Genomic DNA, 22,730 nt, shown 5'->3' with positions numbered 1-22,730 from the left:
TATATGGAAATAATATTCAAAGAATTAAAAATTAATTTTTTTCCTCTACTCACAAATACCTTGATTGAAATCATTTTTTGTATATTGTAATTAGGTTCAACTCACCTGAAACAGAAAATGAATATTTTATTATTAGAACCGTACACATAATATTAGAATATAATATATAGTAAAGAAAATTAAATTAAATTTTTTTATTATATATCTAACATTTTCTACACCCAGGGGAAAAGATAAATATTTATCTCAGAACTAAACAAATATTTATTTATTATAAACAAATTTTATTTTGTTTAAATAAATTTTATTTGCGCTAAATGAAAAATTGCATTTTATTAAAATAAATTTTATTTGCGCCAAATATAATTGCTAAATAAATCTTATTTGCGCTAAATAAAATTATTTTTTTATTTAAATAAATTTTATTTGCACTAAATAAAATTATATTTTATTTAAATAAATTTTATTTGCACTAAATAAATTTATATTTTATTTTGCCCTTAATAAAATTGTATTTGTGCTAAATAAATTTGTTTATTTCGAATAATAAATTAATAATTATAATAAATATTATTTTATATAATTCTAATTATTATTATTATGCAAAAATTTAAATATTCTAATTTTCAGAGTCGCGCTGATCAGGTGCCTCTAAATAAAGGAAAAATAAAACAATAAAAGCATTTTATATATGTGACTGGAAACTAAGTGTGACATACACTTGACTTTGAGAAAGCTGAGTAAGCTCAAGAATCTGACTGTTAAAATACACGTCGTCTTGGAAGATGGTAAAGGGTGAAAAAGGGTAGGTATATATATATATATATATATATATAAAAGTCTGAAAAACTAGAGTGGTTGAAGCGAAAGTGGGTTTGTCTTGAGACACAAGACTCTCAGACAACGCGACGTATCTTCGAAAATAGAAAAAAAACCCACACACACACACATAGAAGCTCATGGTATAAAATAAAATGTAGAGGACATCAGCTGCCACTTGGACACGCGCCATAGACACAGAAGCCTCATCAGTGTCTTCTTCCTTCCCATCTCTTTTCTCCTTCCTTCTTTTCTTTATCTTCTCCTTTTAGAAAAAAAAACTTTCTTTGGTTTCTTCTCGATTCCTTTATATATTTTACATATAAACATGCGATCAGTGTAAATTACTTGCCCACCATCTGTTACGTACTCTTTTAACACAATTTTTTTAACCCCCTCCCCCCACCAAAAAAAGAGGGGAATTTTACCAAACATTGGTATAAAAGAAATTTCAATTTGAAAAAATAAATTCTCATTCAAGTTTTTAAGTAGAAAAAATATAGTTCAGTCAGACAAGATGCTTTTGAAAAAAATTAATTTCTTATATATTTATTTTTTTCATGTATGGTGAAATAAAATTTTAAGTAGAAAATAAGGAAAGTAAGAGTCAGACATGTTTATATATGTTCAAGTAGAAAAAGGAATTTAGTCAGCCATATGTTTATTTTTCCCTTTATTGTATAGGCAAATAAATTTTTAAGTAGAAAAAATAGGTCAGTATGAGACTAGATTTTTTTTTTAGTAGAAAAACTATTTTACTGTCAGACGTTTTTATTTTTATAAAAATATAAAAAATTCCATCCTTTTTGCAAAATTAATTTTTAAGTAGAAACAGTATTTTTGTGTCAGACGTACTCTCTAATGTCCAAGTAGAAAAAGTAATTTACTCCAGACATATTTATGTTTGCCGTCATTGTATAGGTAAAAATAAATTTTTAAGTAGAAAAAGTGGTTCAGTGTCAGACTAGCTTTTTTTAAGTAGAAAAAGTATTTCACAGTTAGACATTTTTATTTTTAAATTACAAAAATATAAAAAAAAATTCCACCTTCTTTGTTTGTAAAATTAATTTTAAGTAGAAAAAGTAGTTTATTGTCAGACAGTTTTTTTTCGTCAAGTGAAAATTATTTTTCACTAGAATTTTTATATGTGAATAAATAAATAATTATAATATTTCAAGAAACGTGCGCGTAAAAAATAAAACTATACTTTCATAATAACAAATTGTTTTTTTTTTTTTAATGTGAAAATCTCAAGTGTTGAATTAAATTGGCCATGGAGCGTGACCAAGGGTCTTGCGCGGCAGGCGGACACTTTGTGTCTGGAATAATTTGCACTTGTTAATTACACATGCGCGCATGCAAAAGTAGTCTTGAATGAAAAGTGAGCGAAAAAAAAAATGAGATCAGAATCTGAATTCCGAATTTCTCTTTGAGGCAACATTTTGAATGCGCAAATAAAATGCCCCAGTTGTGAATGGCCACAGTCCAGTTGCGACATGCTAGTCCGTTATATATTATATATATATATATAAATAAAATAAAATCTAGGTAAACTTGCGTGCATGATTATTCATTATCCAACCAATGAATTTTCTTTTTTTTTCTCTCTATAAATTGTCATGAAAAAATTCCCTAATAATAATTTTTCCACAATTTTTGTATTTCAAATATTTTCTAAAAACACTTTCCATATTTCAAATATATTATATTGAAATTAATTTAATATTAAAATTTTTTTTCAATAATATAAAATGAAATCAATTTATTTCTATATTTAAAAAAAAAGAAAATAAAAAACGTAATTTTTATGAAAAACAATTTTGATAAGGAACATCGTCATTAGCGTGAGGTAGAAAAAAAATTATTTTTTTTCCTTTTTGTCTAACTAATATGCAAGTGAACGAGACATATATATATATATATATATATATGTATATATATATATGACAAATCATATGAGACATAAAATTTTCAAAAGATAACACCTCCAACGCACGTGGTCAAGAACTCGTTTTTCAATAGATTAAAGTGCATAATATTGTAGATTAGCATATCGGGCGAATAAATTTTTATTTCACGTAAAGTGACTAATACACTAAAGAGAGGAAAAAGAAAAAAAAAATTATCCAAGAGGAAAAAAACAAATTCAAGTAAATTCGCAAAATGTAAAAAATTGTTCAAAAAAAACAGATTCTCATTTTTTTAATTTTTAAATAAGCGTTATCCAGGTGAAAAAATTAACGTTACTAACGTTACTAATGTTACTAACATTACTAATGTTACTAAAGTTAGTACCTGTAAAAAAATTAAGAGTTTCTAAAATATATTTTCACAGAAACTTTGACACTACTTTCCCATTACCACTTTCACTTCCACTTAAACTTTTTCCAATTCTCATTCGCACTTCCATTCTCACCTCTACTGTTTCTAATTCTCATTCCCACTTCACTTCCACTTTTTCTAATTTTCATTCCCATTCCTATTTCCACTTCCAGTTTTTTATATTCATTGCCACTACCACTTTTTCTAATTCTCATTCCCACATTCACTTCCACTTCCACTTGTTCCAATTTTCATTCCCATTTTCACTTCCACTTTTTTATATTCATTGACACTTCCACTTCCTCTAATTTTCATTCCCATTACTATTTCCACTTCCAGTTTTTTATATTCATTGCCACTACCACTTTTTCTAATTCTCATTCCCACTTTCACATTTCACTTTCACTTTCCCACAATGGAAGTGCGAATGAGAATTAGAAAAAGTGAAAGTGGAAATGTAAATAAAAAAGTGGATGTGAAAATGGGCATGAAAATTATAAAAAGTGGAAGTGAAAATGGGAATGAGAATTAGAAAAAGTGAAAGTGGAAACGGTAATGAAAATAAAAAAGTGGAAGTGACAATAGAAATGAAAAAAAAAATTAATACAATAATTAATATAATAATAATTGAGAAAAAAATTAATTGATATAAAATTAAATTCGCTAAATAATAAAAACGAATGAATAAATTAATAAATATGTAATTATACCTAAAAACAATTGATATGTAATTAAATTCCGAATAAATAAAAAATAAAGAGTTAATAAAAAGAATGGAAACAGTTTCCAATTTAGTTTTGCAATTTTTTGCAATGAAAAAATAATTTTTTCGAAACAATAAATTATTTTTTACTTTAAAAAACTATTTTTTCGAAACAATTGTTTTATATATATATATATATATATATATATATATATATATATATATATATATATATAAAGAGATAAAAACTGTTATCCTTGCTTGAAGTAAATCGAAATCTCTAAGAGAAGAGAGAAATTTCTAATTTTACTTGATCACAGTCACGAAAGCTTTACACTAAACCTTGGTTACTGTTAATAGCAATTAACGGTTGTTAATTGCTAAATGATAATTACTCGTGTTGCTATATAACGTCTGCGCACGAATGCTTTTATAATAAGAGCACGCTTTAATAATTTCTCTAATGATTTCTCTCTCTTTCTCTCTCTCTCTCTCTCGTTTCTCGTTATTTATATATACGTGTATACAATTTACACATCGTCAAGAGAATTTTCCTTCTTTTGAATTTTTCATGGCACACAGATTTCCGCCGTTAAGACGTATATAAATTCCTTCATCGGATATATATATAACTATATATATATAACATTTCCCAGTTAATTTTCCCTCGGCTTTACCCATTTTCCACGCTTATACTTCATTAAGGATTTCATTAAATATCAAAATTATGGTTATACTTATTTTAATCTTGCTTTATGATAACGGTGAGCGTATACGAAAATTTAACGATAAAATATTTGAGAGAAAGCGAGTGAATGCATAAAGTTTTTTTTTCCATTATTATTAAAAAAATATATATTTTTTTTCTAATTTGTCAATAATAATAGGAATTTAATATAATTATAATAAGCAAATACATTAATAAAAAATTTATTAAATTTTTATTTTGTGAAAATTATAAAAAAAATTGTCATTCAAAATTATTAGAAAATAGAAAAATAAAAAAAAAAGTTTATAAAATTTTTCATTATTATTTTTCCTGAAATTGTATTTGTTATATATATATATATATATATATATATATATATATATATATTAGGTAATTAAAAATTTTTTACACTGAAAACTTAATGAGCTGTTAAAAATCTAATTACAAAACTTCAATAGAAAAGCATATATAATATAATAATTGTTAATTTGTTTATTGTTTATTTCTCGAGAATTTTTTTTTACGATAATCAATAAAAAATAATTTAATATTTTTATCTTTCGCAAGACAGCAATAAATAATGCTTTCTATATATAATGATAATAAATTAAATTTTCTCTCTCTATATATATATAAAACTATATAATAAATATAATATGCGAACTTATCGCGCGAGTAAAGAACGAAATGAGAAATCTATATAATAATCATATAAATGAAATCTAAATATTTTTTTCCATTACTGGAAGCAAAAATAAAATTGAATTTAATAATTTTTTTTTTCAATACTTTTTTAAAAATATTTTTATTAAATAATAATTATATATTTAATGATATATTTTCAATAAATATAGAAATAAATTATTTTTGACTTTATTAATACAAAAATACAAAAATAATAATAAAAATACTAATAAAAAAATTATTAATTAATTATTTTATTAAAAATAAATTATTTTTGACTTTATTAATACAAAAATACAAAAATAATAATAAAAATACTAATACAAAAATTATTAATCCAAGTAAAATTTATTTAATTCAATAAATAAAAATTATTTGCCCCAAGTAAATATTTATTTGATTCAAGATTATTTGAATCAAATACATTTTTTTTTTAATTTTATAGTGTTAAATCGTAATAAGTTATATTAAAATTTTTTTTTTACCGAAACAAATGAATGAGCAAATAATTTGTTCTTATTTTACACCGGAAACTCATGAATCGTCAGTGCATCAATCTTTGTAAAATTGCACTCTCTCTCTATATATATATATATACATATACGTTCGATGCTTTTAAATTCTAATGGAATTAGTACACTTCGCGGTAGATGACTATATATAGTTGGAGAGATGTCTATTACGTAACTATATATAAATTCACGTCATGTACATCATACTCACACACATTTAAAAAAAAATGGCTAATAAATTTATTAACACAGAATTAACCGTTATGTTGTAAAATAAAAGTGTATATATATATATACACGGAGAAAAATGGAAAAACGAATAAAGTAACTTTTACTACTTTAAAAGTAAAATTGGACCTGTCCGAAGTTTCTGCGCATCTCTGGCAACTTTTACTCGAAAAATAGTAAAATTGACTATTTCTGTAGTAAATTTTACTGTTTCCGTAGTAATTTTTACTATTTCTGAAGTAAATTTTACTATTTTTGGAGTAAAAGTTGCCAGAGATGCGCAGAAACTTCGGACAGGTCCAATTTTACTTTTAAAGTAGTAAAAGTTACTTTTTCTTTTTTTCCGTGTATATATATATATATATAGTTAATGTGGGTGGTTGTATTGCAAAGAGAGGATAAAAGTCAAAGATTTCTTTCTCTTTAGTTATATCCTTTAAAATGCAATATATTTTTTTTCTTGCCACATAAAATAATGTATAAACAAATGTAACAAAAAAATATAATAATAATAATAAAAATAATAAAAAAAATAAATAATAATAAAAATAATAAAAAATAAATAAATAATAATAATAATAATAGTAATAATAAAAATAATAAAAAATAAATAAATAACAATAATAATAATAATGATAAAAATAATGAAAATAAAAAATAATAATAATGTAATAAAATGTAATTTAAAGGTATATATGGTCAATTTGTGAGAAATGTATGCCCCCTTGAATATATATTAAACGCCCACCAATTTTAATGGTCGATCGACAAACTTGCACTTTCATTCAAACAGGGACGACTAATGGCCTTGGAGCTTCAATCTCGCATATCGTGAGATGACTTGATTAAAAGTATAAATATATATATATATATATATATTCTTTAACGAAATCTCTTATTCTAATATTTAGAAATTATTTCTATTATTCTTTTTTAAAATACTAAAATATTTTGAAAAATCTAACTGCATTTTATTTTTTATACATTTTTAATATTATAATCTATAAATAAAATTTTTAAATTACAAGAAACTAAATTTTTTTTTTTTAACGATTATTATTACAAAATTAAGAGAATTTTTTATGATGCGACAAATTTCAAAATATTTTTTAAATTCACATGTTTTGAAAGAATAAAAGTATAATTGAGTTATAAATTTAGTAATAAAAATTGATTTGAATGACTTCATGTATTATATATGTGATTCAATTTCTTGTCACATTGAATTTTATATTTGATATATAAGTCAAAGTCATCTGTATGATTACGTCAAAAAATATTGGAAATTAGAATATTTTATCTCTTTTGCTATATTCTAAAAGATTTGCATAAACCTACTCTCTAAATCTGAATCAGTAAAAATTTTTTACTAATTTAAATTAGTGACTCACTTTTTGCTTCTGAATTAGTAAAATTTTACTAATAATTAGTAAAATTTAACTAATTCAGAAGCAAAAAGTGAGTCACTAATTTAAATTAGTAAATATTTTCACTAATTCAGATTTAGAGAGTAAATTTTACAATGGTTATGAAAGGATCTAATTTTTTTTTTTTTGGGCATAAAATTACTCATCTCGAAACAAAATTTGGTTGGTATTTAAACCAAAATTTTTTTATTGAATCAACAACATTTTGGTTGTCCCAATCAAACTTTAGTTAGGACAACAAAAATCCTTTTTTTCTAATTTTGTTTGTGTCAAACAAATTTTGATTGAGACAACCAAAATTTTGTTGATTCAATAAAAAAATTTTGGTTTAAATACCAACCAAACGTTTGGTTGACAATACCAAACCCTTTTTTCAGTGTCAAATTTCATTTTAATCTGATTCCAAAATTCGTAACGAAATTTTATTTGATTTTGATTTCAAAATCTGATATGAAGAACTGCTAATAAAGAGTATATATATTAGTTTTATTCCTACCAAATCAAAATGAAACTATAAAATGTAATTTTGTATTCTACAATTTGAGAAATAATTAAAATTCTTGATAATTTTGATCTGATTACAAAATCCTAACCGAAATTGAATATTGATTTCAATCTAAAATCTATTTTTGATTCTATTCTAAAATCCGAATCTAAAATTGATCTAAAAAACTTAGTTTTAATAAAAAATTAAATTTCTGTATCTAAAAGTATCACATTTAATTTTTTGATTCTATCTTTTAAAATATTTGGTTTTAAAATATTATTATATAATATAGAAAAAAAAAAATTTAGCACAAAACATTACCGATTAAGAAATGCAGTTGGTGTTGAATATCCCAATTGAAGACGTGATCTGATAACCTTCTCTTGAATTGTGACAACGCGCGTACATCGCGAATTTTGATGAACTTTTGTCGTTCTTATCACTTGACGATAATGATGTTGTTGATGATGAGGAGGCGATTGTGAACACGCGACAATTCTTTCACGTGGCTCCATCATCGTTATACCAAACATTGCCTTTTCTTTTTTATATTTTATTTTTTATCTCCTCCTTCATAAATACACTTTTTTTTTGTTTTCCTTTCTCGCACTCTTCTTGTTAAACACACGGTTACTATTTTTTTTTGTCAGCTTTTTTTTTTTTTACACAATCACGCACATTCTTAAACACGAATCATTTCCTCTGTGATTTTCACTTTGTTATAAACGACAAGTCTTTTAGAATTGCGATTTCTCTCGACGTTCCCATTGTCGAATAATGTTTTTCTTCTTATCACAAAAATTCTTTGGTTCGTTGGCGAAGCAGAAAATGTCTTTTTCAAAGATACATTACTGTACCTCAGAGACCTGTTTTTACAATCAGAATAGTTTCAAAAAAAAGAAGAAACTTCAATTGCTAGTGCTTTTATGATTCTCTTTTTTTTTGTATTATTTTTGACTCAAAATTAAAAGAAATAATTCTTTTTTTTTCGAGACAAAATCAGATGAGTAAAAATTATTTTTAAAAACGATTTTAAAATCTATTTTAAAAAACAATGGATATTATAAGAAAAGAAAGGAATAAATTCTAATTTATAAATAATGAAAATCTTTTGTTAAATTAATTAAATCGAAATTAATTAGTATATAAAGACGCAAGAGAAACATGTAAACAATTCAAATTGAATTTAAATTAAGTAAAAGTATTTTGTTTTCCATTAAGATTCATATATAATTGATGATGCCGAAAAACTTTCTAATTGAGGAAAGAGACAACGCGATTAATATGGATGATATGTGTGTATATGTCTCATTGCAAAAAAATAAAAAAAAAAAAAAATTGCGAGCAACGGCACTATGTATAAGAGAAAAATTCATGCTGGGAAGAAAAACATCTCCGGTTAACCCCTGTGAGAAATCTTCAAAGAATTCATTGTTTAGCAAGAGATTTCCAAAGAGATTATCCTTTTTACCTATGTGAGAGATTAGAAAATGTCAAAACAAAAAATTGCATCTCTTTTGTGCGACGAGATTTACATTTTCTTTTTTTTTTTATTTAAAATTCATTTTAGTTCTTTTTTTCCTAATTATTTTCTTTTTTTGGGGAAATTTTTTTATGAATAATTTTTTCTTTCGCAATAAAACTTACAAAAAAAAAAAAAATTAAATTAAATTGCAACTAAAAAATTATAATTTTTTTTTTTCTCAAATAAGGAAATTTTTTTTTGGTACACAAAAAAAAATACCGTTTGTTCCTCTTTAAAAGCCTTGATATCGAGGGCACACGTACGAAAAGTCAAAGACGATGAATAGCAATGGACTAGAAATCCCAGAATGCATTGTCCCTGCGCAAATGAGATTACCATTAAAGATATCACTTATCATTGCAAGCCATGTTTCACCTCTGACAAACAATGTAAAAATTTATTCGCAAAATTTAAAGGTCATTTAAAAAATTTTTAGATATATAAAGTAAATTAATATTAAAAATTATTATTGTAAATTATAATTATAAATTATTATTAAAAATTATTATTATTATAAATTATTATTAAAATAAAAAAGGAAATATTATAAAGTAGAAATAAAAAAACGAAGACAAAAATTTGTTCTAATTAGTAAAAATGAATAGCTATTAATAATGACATGGAAATGTGAGACCGGCAACTATTACATATTGGTTTTTTTTTTTTTTTTTTTTTCTATCGTACCACTGTCCTACAAAACTCGACTTTGATTTTTAAAAGCTATATATATTGAGAGATATGGCATATTGATAAAATGACAAGGTACAATATAAATGAGAAAATATTAAAATGAAAAAAGATAATAATATTTGAACGTTTTGTCACACGCGAATAATAAAATTTTCACACTATCAGGTCAATTTTTTTTTTTTTTTTTTAACGAGATGCAATTTCACTAAAATGTAAATAAAAAAAAAAAAAGGAAAATAAATAATAAAAGATAATGAAAATAAAAATAAAAAATAAAATGCACATAAAAAATGAATACAAAATAAAATATGCACAAAAAAAAATGAATAAAAAAATAAATAAAAAAATGAATAAAAAAAATAAATATAAAATAAAATTCACAAAAGAATAAATATAAATGCAATATAATAAATATAATAAATTCAGAAAAACAAAATAAAAACTGTCGCAATATTATTAATTTTAATTATTATAAAGAATTAACGTCCATTTCCACTGTTTTCACTTTAAAAAGAAAAAAATGAAAAATTCTTTAATCCTTAAAAAAATTAATTTTCGTATTGAAAAAATTTTCACATGAATATTGAACGTCAGAGTTTGAAACATTTATATATTTTTTTTTCATTGTTCACCTTTAATGACAACCGCACTTGTCGATTCACGATCACAAACTAAACGACATATAGTAATGGTGCCGTTACCTCTTTGATATACGTATACACGTTAATGGAAGTGTCAAAGTCGAGAGAAGTGAAAAGTGGGGGAAGTGACCATTTATAATTGAATTCATAAATTGCGCTGAGATATAAAAATTTTATAAATATATTCAAAATTTTTAAATATTTTACACTAATTAGGAATTTTATTTCAATTTTTATAAATATAATATATAAATATTAAATTTATTATAAATTATTTTAAATTATTGGAAAATGTGCATCACCTTGTACCATATGATATTCATAACATGATTACACCATAAGAAAAATTTTAAATTTTTTAACGAAAAATTTTTTCAAATCTAAATGAAATTTTTTTTTAGTCTATAAATTTTTTTAAAAATTATCTTTGCAATTTTTTTTTTTTTTTTATTAACCATAAGCTCAAATTTAAAATAAGATTTTTAATCTTGAGGTAAAAGAAAAATATTTTAATAAAAGAAAAGTTCTTTATTGACGAGAGCGCACGTAATTCAATTTTTTTTTTTTTACTCCCTATATGTATATATAAAACGTTTTCTGCAAACGTTGAAAATCAAATTAAAACTGACGAATAAATTGATATTTGAATTCAACGTTATATATAATTTGTTAGGATGATGAGGAGCGAGTTATACACTTGCCAATTAAAACTGCGAGGGATTCAAATTCAGTTCACTGGTCTGAAAAAGCTTTTCTCTTAATTCCAAACTAAATATACATATAGCTCTAATTGACTTAAAAAAAAACAAACTATAATCTCTTTTTTTAAAAAAAATAAATTATAATCCCCTTAAAAGAAAATATTTTTTAAATACATAATCTCATATATGTATTTAAAAAATAATTAAAAAAATTTTTTTAAATAATTTAAAAAAAATAATAATAATTTTAAAAAAATAATAATTTTAAAAAAATAATAATAATTTTAAAAAAATAAAATAATAATTTAAATAACAGTGTAAAAAAATAATATTCTTCAAATTAGAATAATGGAAAAAAATATTTACCTGGAACAGGAAAATGTTTCACTGTAATAGCAAAAGTTAATAGTTTGAATCTTTTGTTATTCTAGTGAAACCTTTCGCTGTTTTAGGTAAATATTATTTTCCATGTAGTTTAAATTTATAATTATTATTATTAAATTAATTTGTTAATTGTTTTTTTTTTCAATAATATAATAATTTGAAAAAGGAAATTGAAATTAAACATTATGACTAATTTGTAAGTCAGAAATTAATACAGGTCGCAACACTGTAGTTACCAATGCCATATTTGTCAGAGAGTAACCTCGTACTTTCATGTCAGTTGAACCGACCATTCTATGACCAAGTATTTCGTCCTTATTCATATTTTTTTCTTCTTTATATGTCGAATTTCATAATTAGTCAAATTAGAATATATTAGCGTCATATTATTTAAAAAATGGTGTCGAATAATGTAAGAAATTAACTTTAAAAATAATTCTCTAAAAAAAAAAAATTCTAAGAAAATAAAAATTTTAAATAATTTTTTTTTTTTTAATCTATAACAAAAAATTATTTTAAGACTCTAAATTTATGAATAAATTATTTTGAAAGACATTATTGAATACCGAGAAATTTTAATATTTCAAAGCAATTTTTTTACATTATTCACATCATCATCGACCTAGATAAAAATTTCCGATTTAATTATCCGATAAATTATTAAGAAGATTACAATTAAAAGATTAAAAAAAAACTGTTTTGTATTTCCTCTTTAGATATAATGCATAAATTTCCTCAATACATGAGAAATCATAAAACAATGTATATATATTTTTTTTATTTCATTGTTTTTTTTTTCTTCATCATCATCAGTCAAAGTCTCACGAATTGAAAATTGCGGCATTTGATTAAACGCACATTAAATTATAGAATGATTGAAACATCAATAACTGTATTTTATAAAGAATTCGCTTAAAAAGTAGGATAGCGTATAAAAAAAATTTATATTTGCAGTAATTTTATAAATATAAATAAATTAAAAAATTCTCTTATTAATTTTAGATTTTTTTTTTACTGCAATATTTAAAAAAAAGCGTAACTAATATTTTTTTCAATGCTCTACACAATTTTATACTTCTTTGTGGTTGTAATACCGGAAGTAGATGAAAAAAAAAAATCATATACAAATCGTGATCTGGTTTATAAACATTTTATGACTGTCGCAATATTGTAATACGCAACTTTTTCTTTTTTTTGTTCTCGTTAACAAAAAAAAAAAAAATGATGACAAAATTTTAAACAAATGAAAAAAAACTCAGTTTGAAAAATATTAAATAATTTTCAATGAAAATAAAATAAATTATTTTCTGCAAAATTTCGAAATATTTATTTTTTTGAACTCGCTAATTTTTTTTTTTTTGACTTTGAATTAATTTTTTTATTTAGATTTTAATAATAAAAGGAGCTTTCAATGGGACTATAAAGAACTATTAATCATAAATTTCTATTGATTGAATATGCGCCCTCGCACCTTTAGAGAATTAGATGAAAACAAAAAAATCCTGTAGCTATAAAGAAATCGCCCCCCTTTTTTTTTTAGTGATTTCTTATTCGTGAGAAAAGTCCTTTCACTAAGACATTTTCATTTCACTTTCATCGAATTCGAAAGACTATATATGTATGTACGTGCTTCTGTCACCTAATTTATTATTGCTCACGCTTCAAATTTATTTTTTAACACTGAATAAATCTTCGAATCTCTTAATAAGTCTAAAATACTATCATTTTTTCTTCTTCTAATTTTCCAACAATTATGTAAAATTAAACAGAAATTATTCAAAAAAAAAAAATTGTTAACTAATTTAATATTTTATTAATTAATATTTAATTAACATAAAATAGTCAACAAATTAATTTAATTAAAGCAATTCAATAGATCAATTTAAATTTCTTTAGTTTAAAACAAAAAAAGTTTATTTAAAAAAAAAATTTTAGCAGACAAAAAAAAACTATGTAAAAAGTTAACCTTCATTTTAGTTTATTTTCATTCTATTATTGTCATAATCAATTTTCGAGAAAAAATCCATTACCGCAACTAAACAGGAAATTAATTATATGAAGTTATTTTAACTTTTTTAAAAAAATATTTCTTTTTAACAAAATAACTTGGATATTTTATAAAAACAATAAAATTCTAGAGTGAAACGAAAGAAAAACGAAAGGTTGCAATTTTTTTTTTTACACGTATCATCGCACATATGAAAATGCAAGGTCGGGAATACATCTTCTATACATTATTATTATATGAAGAGACATATATAGTGAACATAAATTTGCCTTTGGCAAAAGTAAAAGTTCGTGATCCGGAGAAAGCCTAGTGTCTCTATATAGAAATAGCATCTATGTCAGTGAACTAGCCACCACGACTTCTTTTATTCTATTTCATTCTTACGCAAAAATAGTCATATTTCATTCATAAAACAGAAGAATATTATGTTCAAATTTTTGTTTATTTTGTTTTAAATTAAAAAGTAAAAAAATTTGCCTGTTAAAATTTTTTTTATCCAATTATTAATAGTTTTATACTGAAAAAAAAATTATTTAATTCAAATAATTGTACTGTTATAAAATAAATATTTAACTTGAACCAAATAATTTTTATTTGAATTAAATAAACTGTATTTGAACCAATAATTTCTGTATTTAAAACAAATATATACCATTTAATTGACTAACTACAATTAATTGTAATTACCATCGATTTTAACTACCACCAAATATAACTATTATTTGTAACTACCATAAATTATAACCTTTTTGTTAATTGTAACTACCGATTACAACAACCAGTAATTGTAACTACAATTAATTTAATTACTAGGAAATTATAATTACAACCAGTAATTGTAACTACCATTAATAGTAAATACCATTAATTGTAACTACCATTAATAGTAAATACCATTAATAGAAAATACCATTAATTGTAACTACCATTAATTGTAACTACCATTAATTGTAAATACCATTAATTGTAACTACCATTAATTGTAACTACCATTAATAGTAAATACCATTAATAGTAACTACCATTAATAGTAAATACCATTAATTGTAACTACCATTAATTGTAAATACCATTAATTGTAACTACCATTAATTGTAACTACCATTAATTGTAATTACCATTAATTGTAACTACCATTAATTGTAAATACCATTAATTGTAAATACCATTAATTGTAAATACCATTAATTGTAACTACCATTAATTGTAACTACCATTAATAGTAAATACCATTAATAGTAACTACCATTAATAGTAAATACCATTAATTGTAACTACCATTAATTGTAACTACCATTAATTGTAACTACCATTAATTGTAACTACCATTAATTGTAAATACCATTAATTGTAACTACCATTAATTGAATTAATATCAGTTATCAAATACCGAGTTATAATTAAAATTGATTTTTTTAAATTATCATTAGTTGTAATTATCATCGATTATACAATTACTATTGTAGATGTAAACATTGTTTGTAGAAATTCTGAATTGATTACAATTACATGCACACAATCCAGAACGAAAGCAAACTTATGAAATAAATTATTCTAACGCTCGAGGGGAATCGAACTCACGACCTACGCACTTGAAACCTAACGCTTTAACGATTACGCTATTAAGGAATTACATAATTGCTATTTCATACTATTTTCAATATAAACGACTGAATCAATTTTCTCCAAAAATTTTTTCTTCAAAAAAATTAATATTTCAACTATTTATAAAAAAATATTAACTATTTTTAAAAATTAATTATAAAAATTTACTCTTTACATGACATTTCATTAAATTCAAAAGTCTTTTTTTTTTTTGAAGAAAAAAAACTAATTTCTTCACAGTGAAAAACAGAATATTTTCACATTTATAAATGAATATATAAAAATTGATCTCAAGGATGAGTGAACTGTGTTTGATTTGGAAAAAAAAAATAAAAATAAAAAATTATAGATATTTTTTGATTCGTCACAGTCTGATAGTATATACGTTTTGTGAAAATTGAACTTATATATATATATATATAATATAATGAGAATTGTGCACGCGATTTCTGAAAGCCACACTTCTCACATTTCGCAGTTTCATCCGTTATTTTTCCTATTACATTCCATCCATGATTGTCATGTTTTATACGAAAAGGTCATGTACTCGTTTAATAACACATGAATGTAGAAAATCGCATCTTATAAACACGTTCATGCGACTTCCATTAAGAAGAACATTTTAAAAAAACGATTTATAAATTTCTAATTTCAAATCCTACTGTATATATTTTCATAGACCACAATTACCATTTACCAAAAAAAAAAATAAAATAAATTTGAAAAAATAATCTATCATATATTATTCAATTTACCATTGAATATTCCAAGTTTTTAAAATTATTAATTATTAGATAACAATAATAATAATAATAATTGTAAATAACCTAAATAATAAACCACGAATATGGATCGCAATGAAAAAAAATCTAATTTATTAATCAATTATAAAATAATTTCCAATTTAGAAAACTTTATAAAACTTTCACCAAAAGAATATATTATTAAATTGTCAATTAATTTTTAATATAATACTCAAATTGGTTGTTTTAAAAATTAATGTCCTGTATATTTTTAATAATTTAAAATTAGTTGATTATAGGGAAATAAAAAAAATTTAATGAAAAAAAAAATGAATATAAAGTTTATATTGATGGGTATATTATAAAAAAATTATAATATTATATAAATATTTACGTATGTCTGTGTAAATTGTGAATAAAATGAGGATAATTGTCAGAAAATTTTTTGATGAGAAGAACTTTTTTTGATTCTTATAAAAAAGATGAAAGTGTGTTTGTGAAATCTGTATCATATATATACATTCGACCTCGCCTTATGCATTTTTGAGGATGCTTTCATCGACACAGCAAAAAAAAAAAAAATAATAATAATATATGTTCAATCTTATTGAATGCATCGATTCGTGCCACTGACCTTAATTTTAATTGACAGTTTATAATCGTCAAAACAATGTGTTTATAAATAATATTTTATTAAAAAAAAAATTATATTCAACTAAATTTACAAAAAAAAAAATTATTCATAATTATATTAAACACTTGAATCAATCTCAATAAATATATCTTTTTTTTTTATCGCAAGAGAACTTTACTTTTACAAATTAGAAATTACTTCAGATTCTCATTTAAATTTCTGCTATTTCACAACATTATGCAGAGTAATTGGATTGCAAATTCAATTTTGTAACTGTAATTGTGAGCTTGTATTTTTCCAAGAAATGCTTTTTCTTCTCTATATATGATTTTTTTTTATCATTTTGGAGATGATGTGAATTATACTTTTTTAACAATAATTAACAAGATTTTATTTCTTATGAAAAAATGTAATATTCTTTAAATTTTGAAAAAATTAGAAGAAAGTGAAAAAACTAATTTATAACCGAATGTTTTAACGGATAAGTAAATATTATCTTAATAAATCGAATGAAAAATTTCTTCAATCAAGAAAACTTTTTCTTTACTACATATATATAATGAAAAGAGTTAACTTTTCATAAAACTTTGTCGAAAGAAAAGTTTTCTTGATTAAAAGCAATTTTTATCTGATTCGATTTTGAGTAAACATTTTTCTCAAATCAAAGAAAAGTCTTTTCTTTTTTTTTTGTATGAAAATTTTTCTCATTAAAATATTTTTTTTAACTTTTAATTGATATAAGAATTTTTTTTTAGTTTTCTATATAATTTCCAATAAAGAAAATATTTTCTATATTTTACGTATGTATACATTCAGAGAAATGTTTTATTTGTACGAAATATAATATATATTTATGTTAAATAAACGTATATTTGTCTCACAGCCTATTTATTTGGCGTAAATAAATTTTTTTTATTTAAATCAAATAAAAATGATAAATTTTTTCCCAAAAAATCTTTTCTCTTACATAGCAAAAATTTAATTCTACCTACAACGAGAGAACAATTATATTTAAACAAAATATATTTTATTTGAATTAAATAAACGTATATTTGTCTCACAGCCTATTTATTTGGAGTAAATAAATTTTTTTATTTAAATCAAATAAAAATGATAAATTTTTTCCCAAAAAATCTTTTCTCTTACATAGCAAAAATTTAATTCTACCTACAACGAGAGAACAATTATATTTAAACAAAATATATTTTATTTGAATTAAATAAACGTATATTTGTCTCACAGCCTATTTATTTGGAGTAAATAAATTTTTTTATTTAAATCAAATAAAAATGATAAATTTTTTCCCAAAAAATCTTTTCTCTCACATAGCAAAAATTTAATTCTACCTACAACGAGAGAAAAATTATATTTAAACTAAATATATTTTATTTGAATTAAATAAACGTATATTTGTCACAGCACCAACTATAAACTTTTTATTTGTTTTAAATAAAAATTTTATTCGACATAAATAAAACATATATATATATATATATATATATATATATATATATATATATATATATATATATATATATATATATTTGAGCAAAATAAAATTTTATTTAAACCGGAAATAAAATTTATTTCAAAACAAATAAAAAGAAAAATATATCTTTTCTCTGGGTGTCACAGAAAATTATAAGGTATTAAAATAAGTTGCAACGCTTATTATTTTAATCAAATTTGGCTTATTTTAATACCAAAATGGATTAAAATAAGTAAAATTAGATTAAACTAATAAGCGTTGCAGTTTATTTTAATGCCTTTTAATTTTCTGCTCTTTAAATCTGAATTAGTAAAAAATGTTTACTAATTTGAATTAGTGATTCACTTTTTGCTTCTGAATTAGTAAAATTTTACTAATTGTTAGTATAACTTTTACTAACAATTAGTAAAATTTAACTAATTCTAAAGCAAAAAGTGAGTCACTATTTTAAATTAGTAAACGCATTTTTACTAATTCAGTTTTAGAGATTGTGGTATCATTGATAAAATTAATTCAAAAATAAGAAATTAAATGAAAATTTTCAATTAAATTAAAAAATATAATTTTCAATTTTTGACGTGAAAGCAAATTTGAAAGTGACATTATAAAAAGGGGAAGCGACGGGGGGTGGTATACTTGTCTCTGACAATCAGCTGACAACTGACAACTGACCCTGGGGTCATTAAGTGGTAACAGTCGCTACCATGTGGCGCGTCATCCTTGTCTGCAATACGGTACACACAGGTTTCTCGGATAACAGACCAATTTATAACGTATGTTGACACATACACACATAATCATCCTTGTCAACAACACACACTTGTAATTCCATAACAAAATAATATTCACATCACTAAAATTCAAAAGAAAATTAAATCCAAAATTCACTAAAAATGTTAATTTAAAAAAAAAAAAAATAAAATTTATTTCCAACAGCGAAACGCGTTTATATAAATAATATCGACGAAACGGTAGTACAATCGCTGTTGGTGGTTTCAGCTTGACTGGTCGTTGTGATGTTCTTCAGAACCGCGAAGTGGTTGCCTGTCTATATTCCACCTCCTCTCTTTAAACTGCGACACGTATAGTTATATATATATATATAAACGTGTGTCCGCGAATAGGCTCGTGCCTAGGAAAAACCGTTCTCGCACACTATTCACAATATCATTGGTACGAGCGGTACTTCACGGTACGGTTCAGATCGGTATTAAAAGTTGCTTCTGATGCACTCGCAGTAATACACTCAATTTAATTCACTGGTGTGCGAGTGGTGTGTGATTTCTCACCTTTTTCTTTTAATTCCCTTTTTTTTCACTATTTGAAAAAATCAAATGCCAATTCAAAAAAAAGGAAAATTCGTTTAAAAAATAAATTATATTCATGAAAATAAAAATTCTATTTTTATGGGACACGAAAAAACATTTTCAGTTGGAACAGCGATAAGTTTCTTTGGAACAGCGAGATATATTTCTCTAGAATAGCGAAAACTTTCTCTGTTTTTAGTGAAAAAACATATAGCTGATGTAGGTAAAGATTTTTTTTTTTTTTTTTTTGCGTATTATTCAAAATAAATACTTGCAGGGAAAAAAATCTTCACCTAGAAAAGCGATAAGTTTCATTGGAACAGCAATATATTTCACTAAAACAGTAAAAATTTTCGCTATTCTAGATATATAAACAAAAAATATCGCTGTTCCAGTTAAAGATCGTGAATTTTTTCTATATAATTCGTATTTTTAAATGTCATAGAATTTCCAAAAATTCACTGAATCTTCATCCAAATTTTTATTCGACAGAATTTTCATTTGTCCGAAATTACGTCAGAAATATTTCGCCGCGATTTTGAAAATTGACCAATCACGATTTAATCGATAATTTCCAATTGGTGTTAAGATTAATTTTGAAAAATTGATCCGAAATGTTTCCATCGATTATTCGTTCAGACAAAATTCGATGTTTAATGAATTTTATTAAATAAAAATTCGTGAAAATCCAAAAAATTCAGAATTAGTTTTGAAAAAATAAAAACAAAAATTCTGGCCAAATAAAAATTCGGTATAAAAAATCGTTTCACAGAAAATTATAAGGTATTAAAATAAGCGTTGCAGCTTATTTTAAAGCCCTTTAATTTTCTGTGTTAAAAAGAAATGTTAATTTTTTTTTTTTTTTTTTTTTTTGTTTCAAACTTGAAATTTTTTTTTTCCTCACTAATCGATTTTGGGATAATGCACATTTAAGCAGGTGAATGTACCATAAAAAAAACTGTTCTAAATTCATAAATGCGAAAATAAGCTGATTTCGCTTATATATAATAAATGAGAAGAATAAAAATACATATTGAAGGGAATCTTGGAAATATTCAATAAAGATTATATAAAGTTCAGAAAACCTCTGACCTAACAACCTAAATATTCTCTCGAAAATGCTAAAGAATATTTTTAGAAAAGTGTTTTAAATATTTTACAATGCAATGTCTCGTTTTTGTACAAAAAAAAAAAAAAAAAATTATGTAATTTACCTTTCAAATACTCCCAATACTTCAAGGATTCAAATTTTATGAAAAACTCACCTGTAACAAAAAAGAAAAACATAATTTAGAATAATTTATATAATTTTATATACAAACAAAAAAAATATAGATTTTTATTTATTTATTACTTAATAATTATTATATTATAATAATTATTAATAATAATTATTATTTATTAATTATTAATTTTATTACTTTCACTATTTATTATAAATTGTAAATTTAAATAAAAATAATTTTTCATTTCATCAATTTTTTTTTATAAAAATTCCATGTTTAGAAGAGAAACAATTTTATCATTGGGGTAAATAAAAAAAATCGATAAAATTTATAATTTATAAATAGAAAGTGGATTTTGGGTCCTTTCGAAAAGAGAAAATTTTTCTCAATAAAGAAATATATCTCTTTGTATCAAACATTAATGAGATCTTTTTGTTTTTTTTTTTTATTACATTAGGGGGAACAGAACAAAAGGGAGAATAAGCAATAATACTTAATCCGATTCACGTGTATATAGCTAATTTCAATTAATTATTTATCTACACGTTTTGTAATAAGACATAATATATAATAAAGAACAATATCGACGGAAAAGAAAATAAAAAAATTATTGTTTTTTTTTTTAATTTTAACATTATATTATTATAAAATTTACCAAAAATAAAAAAAAAACGTTTTATCGTATGCGCCACTTTTATTGTCTGCGAACGATAAATTTTTCATATTATAAATAATTCACTTCTTGACATTCGAATCCATCAACGATGAATATTTCAAAACTGTATCATTCGGCAAATATTCTTAAAAGCATCATTAAACTTTTATAAAAAAAAATTCGTAAAAGTTCTTTAAAAAAATAACTTGCATATTTTTCACAAAAAAAAGAAAATTTTTTTTGATAAAAAAGAGCAAGCAAATAAAAATAAAATCCAATTTGTTATTAAAATGTAGGAAAACAAAATATGATTCAAATGTTCGCATATTTGTGAAATAATTTTTGCCAACATCCAATTCTAAAAACGAATAAATAAAAATATTACAAAAATTTCTGCACAGTAAAAAAAATAAAATCAGAATAATATGAAAAATTGGAAATTAGTCTATCGCAGATTTCAAAGATCGTATATGATACTAAATACGAAAAAAAAAATTGGAAACGCTGTTCATTTCAAATGTGTATTTAATCGATTATCAATATTTACCGGGGGGGGGGGCAAAAGGCAAACAAAGAACATTGAATCACCATTCACATGAACGTCGCGGTGACATTTCTGGAACTGTATAATAATATAATAGAAAGCTATTAAATTGTTCCAGCAAACTATATATACATTTTATAAAAATTTTTTTAAAATTATTTCTATGAAAAAAAAATTCTTTTCTATTTTTTATGAATATGAAATTAATATAGATATATATATAGTTGGAAAATTCATTCTTTTGAATTCTATTAAAAAATTCTTTTCAATATCTCGGATTTATTTTTTATATATATAGGATATGCGATACAGAAAACCCTCTTGACGATGGTTGATTTTCAATAGTGTATAATTCAAAACTTCGATCAAGAGAGGACAATTTAAAACTTTCACTATTATATTGTTACGGACTCTACATTCTATGATACGATGACGTTCCGATTCAGTAGTAACAGTGATAAAAAAAAAAAAAAAAAAAAATTGCTTCTATAAGTTTCAAAGACAGATTAACAACTTTCACAATTAGCATTTGATACCATTTACTTCCGGGGAAAAAAAACGTCATCAAACCTTTTTTTTTTAAGGAAAAATTTAATTTAATAATTTATTTTTTTTAAATAATAATTATTTTTTACTAATTACTAAAACAAAAATTTCTACCAAATTCAGATTTTGACAGTATTTGTT

At 22.9% G+C, this 22,730-nt stretch overlaps 1 protein-coding gene across 8 annotated transcripts in view; it reads right to left on the bottom strand.

Annotated features, from left to right (window-relative positions):
- LOC127290569 (IQ motif and SEC7 domain-containing protein 1) overlaps positions 1 to 22,730 on the bottom strand; it is a 71,512-nt gene that overhangs the window by 15,893 nt on the left and 32,889 nt on the right. The window contains exons 1-3 of one of the 8 annotated variants that reach the window (XM_051319251.1): positions 10,739 to 10,754; positions 9,636 to 9,734; positions 8,213 to 8,757 (exon numbers count right to left, since the gene is read on the bottom strand). The exons of 3 other annotated variants lie outside the window; for them this stretch is intronic. In XM_051319251.1, coding sequence (XP_051175208.1) covers positions 8,213 to 8,424 — 212 coding nt within the window. In that variant the 5' untranslated portion in view covers positions 8,425 to 8,757; positions 9,636 to 9,734; positions 10,739 to 10,754. 4 more of the 8 variants (XM_051319252.1, XM_051319254.1, XM_051319249.1 and 1 more) reach the window with 4 other exon arrangements.

Source organism: Leptopilina boulardi, unplaced genomic scaffold (assembly GCF_019393585.1).
Source record: "Leptopilina boulardi isolate dan_hultmark-lab unplaced genomic scaffold, ZJU_Lbou_2.1 LbouV2_70, whole genome shotgun sequence".
NCBI lineage: Eukaryota > Metazoa > Arthropoda > Insecta > Hymenoptera > Figitidae > Leptopilina > Leptopilina boulardi.
This window is presented reverse-complemented; position numbering and strand designations above follow the sequence as displayed.